This window comes from Dendroctonus ponderosae, unplaced genomic scaffold (assembly GCF_020466585.1).
Source record: "Dendroctonus ponderosae isolate FM_Combo_2020 unplaced genomic scaffold, Dpon_F_20191213v2 Dpon_F_20191213_3, whole genome shotgun sequence".
In the NCBI taxonomy this organism is placed as follows: domain Eukaryota; kingdom Metazoa; phylum Arthropoda; class Insecta; order Coleoptera; family Curculionidae; genus Dendroctonus; species Dendroctonus ponderosae.
Genome location: NW_026018508.1, coordinates 15462296 through 15464990, shown reverse-complemented (window position 1 = coordinate 15464990; position 2695 = coordinate 15462296). Strand labels below are relative to the sequence as shown.

Sequence of the window (2695 nt, the reverse complement as noted above, 5' to 3'; positions counted from 1 at the left end):
ATCCGCCCCTGTTTCCAAAGCAGCAAATAGTTTATAGAATAGAATATAGTAGAATTAATTACACCTTCTTCCCTCATAATCCAGGCATAAATCCACTTGGGGAATTATTAGAGATCAACAGTTAGATACTTGACCATGTCAAAGCAAACCGCGTTTTTGTCAAGCAAAAAAAACACTTTAAAACTGCACCGAACCAGTTACCGGCTTCTTTCGTTGGTAACTCATCAGCTAAGCGTTAAGCGCGTTTTTTGAAATTAAACATACTTTTTGTAGACAACTGTGAAGGTTTCAACTGCGGTCGATTATTATGCACCGACTCTCCGTTTTCTTCACAATTGAAAACCCTTTTGTAGACATTTGAATTTGAATTGTCCACTTCGATGAATTACAGCATTTGTTCGAGGCAATCAACACTTTTTCTTTCACACTTTCACATTTTTGTTCATAACTCACCCACTTTTGCTGCTATTTTGGAATTTCGATACACCGCCTGTAGAAAACGGAATTTTTAAAAAACCCTGCTTTCTGAAAAACTGGCGATCTGAAGATGGGTTCGAGAAAATGAACTGTTGAACCATCAAGCGAGCCAAACTGCACACCGGTTCCAGTTTTCCCTTTTAACTCGCTTTTTGACTTAATTTTTGAAACTAAACACACATTTTCTAGACAGTTGATTTGTCTAGATCCACTCTTAAAGAAAACATTTGCGATTGAGAAATATTTTCGACAAAATCAACGATTAATCCTTCCAGCGCAATCAGCGATTCCAGCAATCATGCAACGACTCATAGACTTTTATTGCGGATTAAAAATTTCAAAAACTGCCTTTTAGACAACTGAATTCTCTAAAAGCTTTGCAACTTAAAAAACCGGCCTTGTGAAAATATTTTGGAAAAAATGGACTGCTACAGAAGACAGCGCAGCGCGTCAAACGATGTCTCGTCTTCTGCTTAGCTTTAATTGACTATCGGCCTAATTTCTGAACCTTAGAACGCACTTCCTGGACAGAAAAACTTTCTAAAAAAACTGAAGACTAGAAAAAGTTTTCGAGAAAACCATCGCTTAATCCAACTTAATCAACTCAATTTGTCCCTCACAACTCATAGATGCATGGTTCAATTTTGGCCTTTCAACAAGTGGATGAAAGACGGTTAAATTCCCTAATAAGAGGTGTTTATTTCAACATTTTCATTAGGGGACATTTTTTTGGAAAAGCCGAGCGTTGGAGCCTCAATTGCGCCCAACTCCCAATCCATCGCGTATGATCCAGGCAAAGTTTTGCTTATAATTCATCGACTTTGATTGCGATTTAAGAAATTCAAAAACCCAGGCATAGATGTTGAGTCGAAGCACAAAGTTGCTTGTGACAAAATGAGCTTTTTTCAAAAGTTTTCAGAAAGTCAATGAATGAGAGAATTAACTTCTCTCTCAAATAAGTTGCATTCTGAGAAAACGCTAGGGCTCTACTAACTTTTTCCTTCATAACTCACGGACATTTACCCCACTTTTCAAAGGAACTATCCTCATCAGACCCTCCAAGCGAGCTAATTTGAACAAAGATTCCGCGTTGCGGGAGAATTTTGCCAATTTGTTCATTTTTTGCGAGAATTTTTGTTACTTACCCCCAACAGAAGAACGGGTAAATAATTCAAAAAACTTACTTGGATAGGATGCTTTTTCTATTTTCTCCCGGAATCGCTGATCGTATATGGACATGTTCGTATTGCCAAGTTCGGCTTGATAGCTTTTGATGGCTTGATGTGATGTTTTCATTAATCTTAACTCGTGACTCGATACGATCTCTGACTGGGATGCGGCTAAAATAAAATAATTTATTAGTTTTGCATTATTATCATCGAGGAGTTTGCGTGAGTGTGAGAGTTTTGGGTTAGTTTGGGTTAGTCTGCGAATAAAACGCGTTTTTTCTTGACTCTTTTTCCGGCGTTCAGTCGCTGAAAAACAGCCAAAAGTTTGGCCCAGGAAAAAATGTCTTTTATGCATAATCTGTATTATGAATGTCTGAATTTCTGACCGATATTCTTTATCTTAATGGTCTCTACGCCGAAAAACAACATGTTTACTTGATTGATTTTTTACTGCGACTATGCAGAGTTGTTTGAAAGTTCCAGTTCAATAACCCAATGAACCCAATTTCAAACTATTTTGTATATTACCCATAGGTTGTAGAAAGTAGATTCTATCGCATTCCTTCATTAAGTCGTCAAATCGGTTTATTAAGCTGTTATGGTCGAAGAGATGAACGATCCTCGCAAAAGGATGAACCGAGTATACCATGGGACTATATAGGTTCAAGATAGACTTTAGCTGTAAAAACGTTTCCAGATTAATTGCTACATTTAATTGAATAATTGCTACCTGGATCATTATTTCTATTGCGCCATAGAAAATGGGCGATACCGAAGAAATGCTGGCCAGAACCGTTATTCCTAAGATGCTCAGATCTTCAATGAATGTTCTCCAAATCATCGCCAATTGTTTAGCGGCAGGCAAACTTTGGTTGACCGCAAATATACCCAATGGTTGATAGGTATGGTCAGAGACAGTCCTAAACACAGCAGCGTTGATTTTTTACAAACTTCTTTTTGGGTATTTCGCCTCAAAAATTTTTGTCCAGACAGAATTTCCTCACGTCTTTTATTACAGATTGATAAATAGTGCTCCTATTTCGCAATAA

The 2695-nt window shown here is 37.5% G+C and overlaps 1 protein-coding gene across 1 annotated transcript in view; it reads right to left on the bottom strand.

Moving 5' to 3' along the window:
• LOC125503776 (MATH and LRR domain-containing protein PFE0570w-like) overlaps nt 1-2604 on the bottom strand; it is a gene marked incomplete in the record, with an annotated part of 15644 nt that extends 13040 nt beyond the window's left edge. Inside the window, 3 exon segments of the mRNA XM_048664597.1 lie at nt 1662-1817; nt 2175-2325; nt 2377-2604. Of these exon segments, the coding sequence (XP_048520554.1) occupies nt 1662-1817; nt 2175-2325; nt 2377-2487 (418 nt within the window).
• Between the last annotated feature and the right edge of the window lie 91 nt (nt 2605-2695).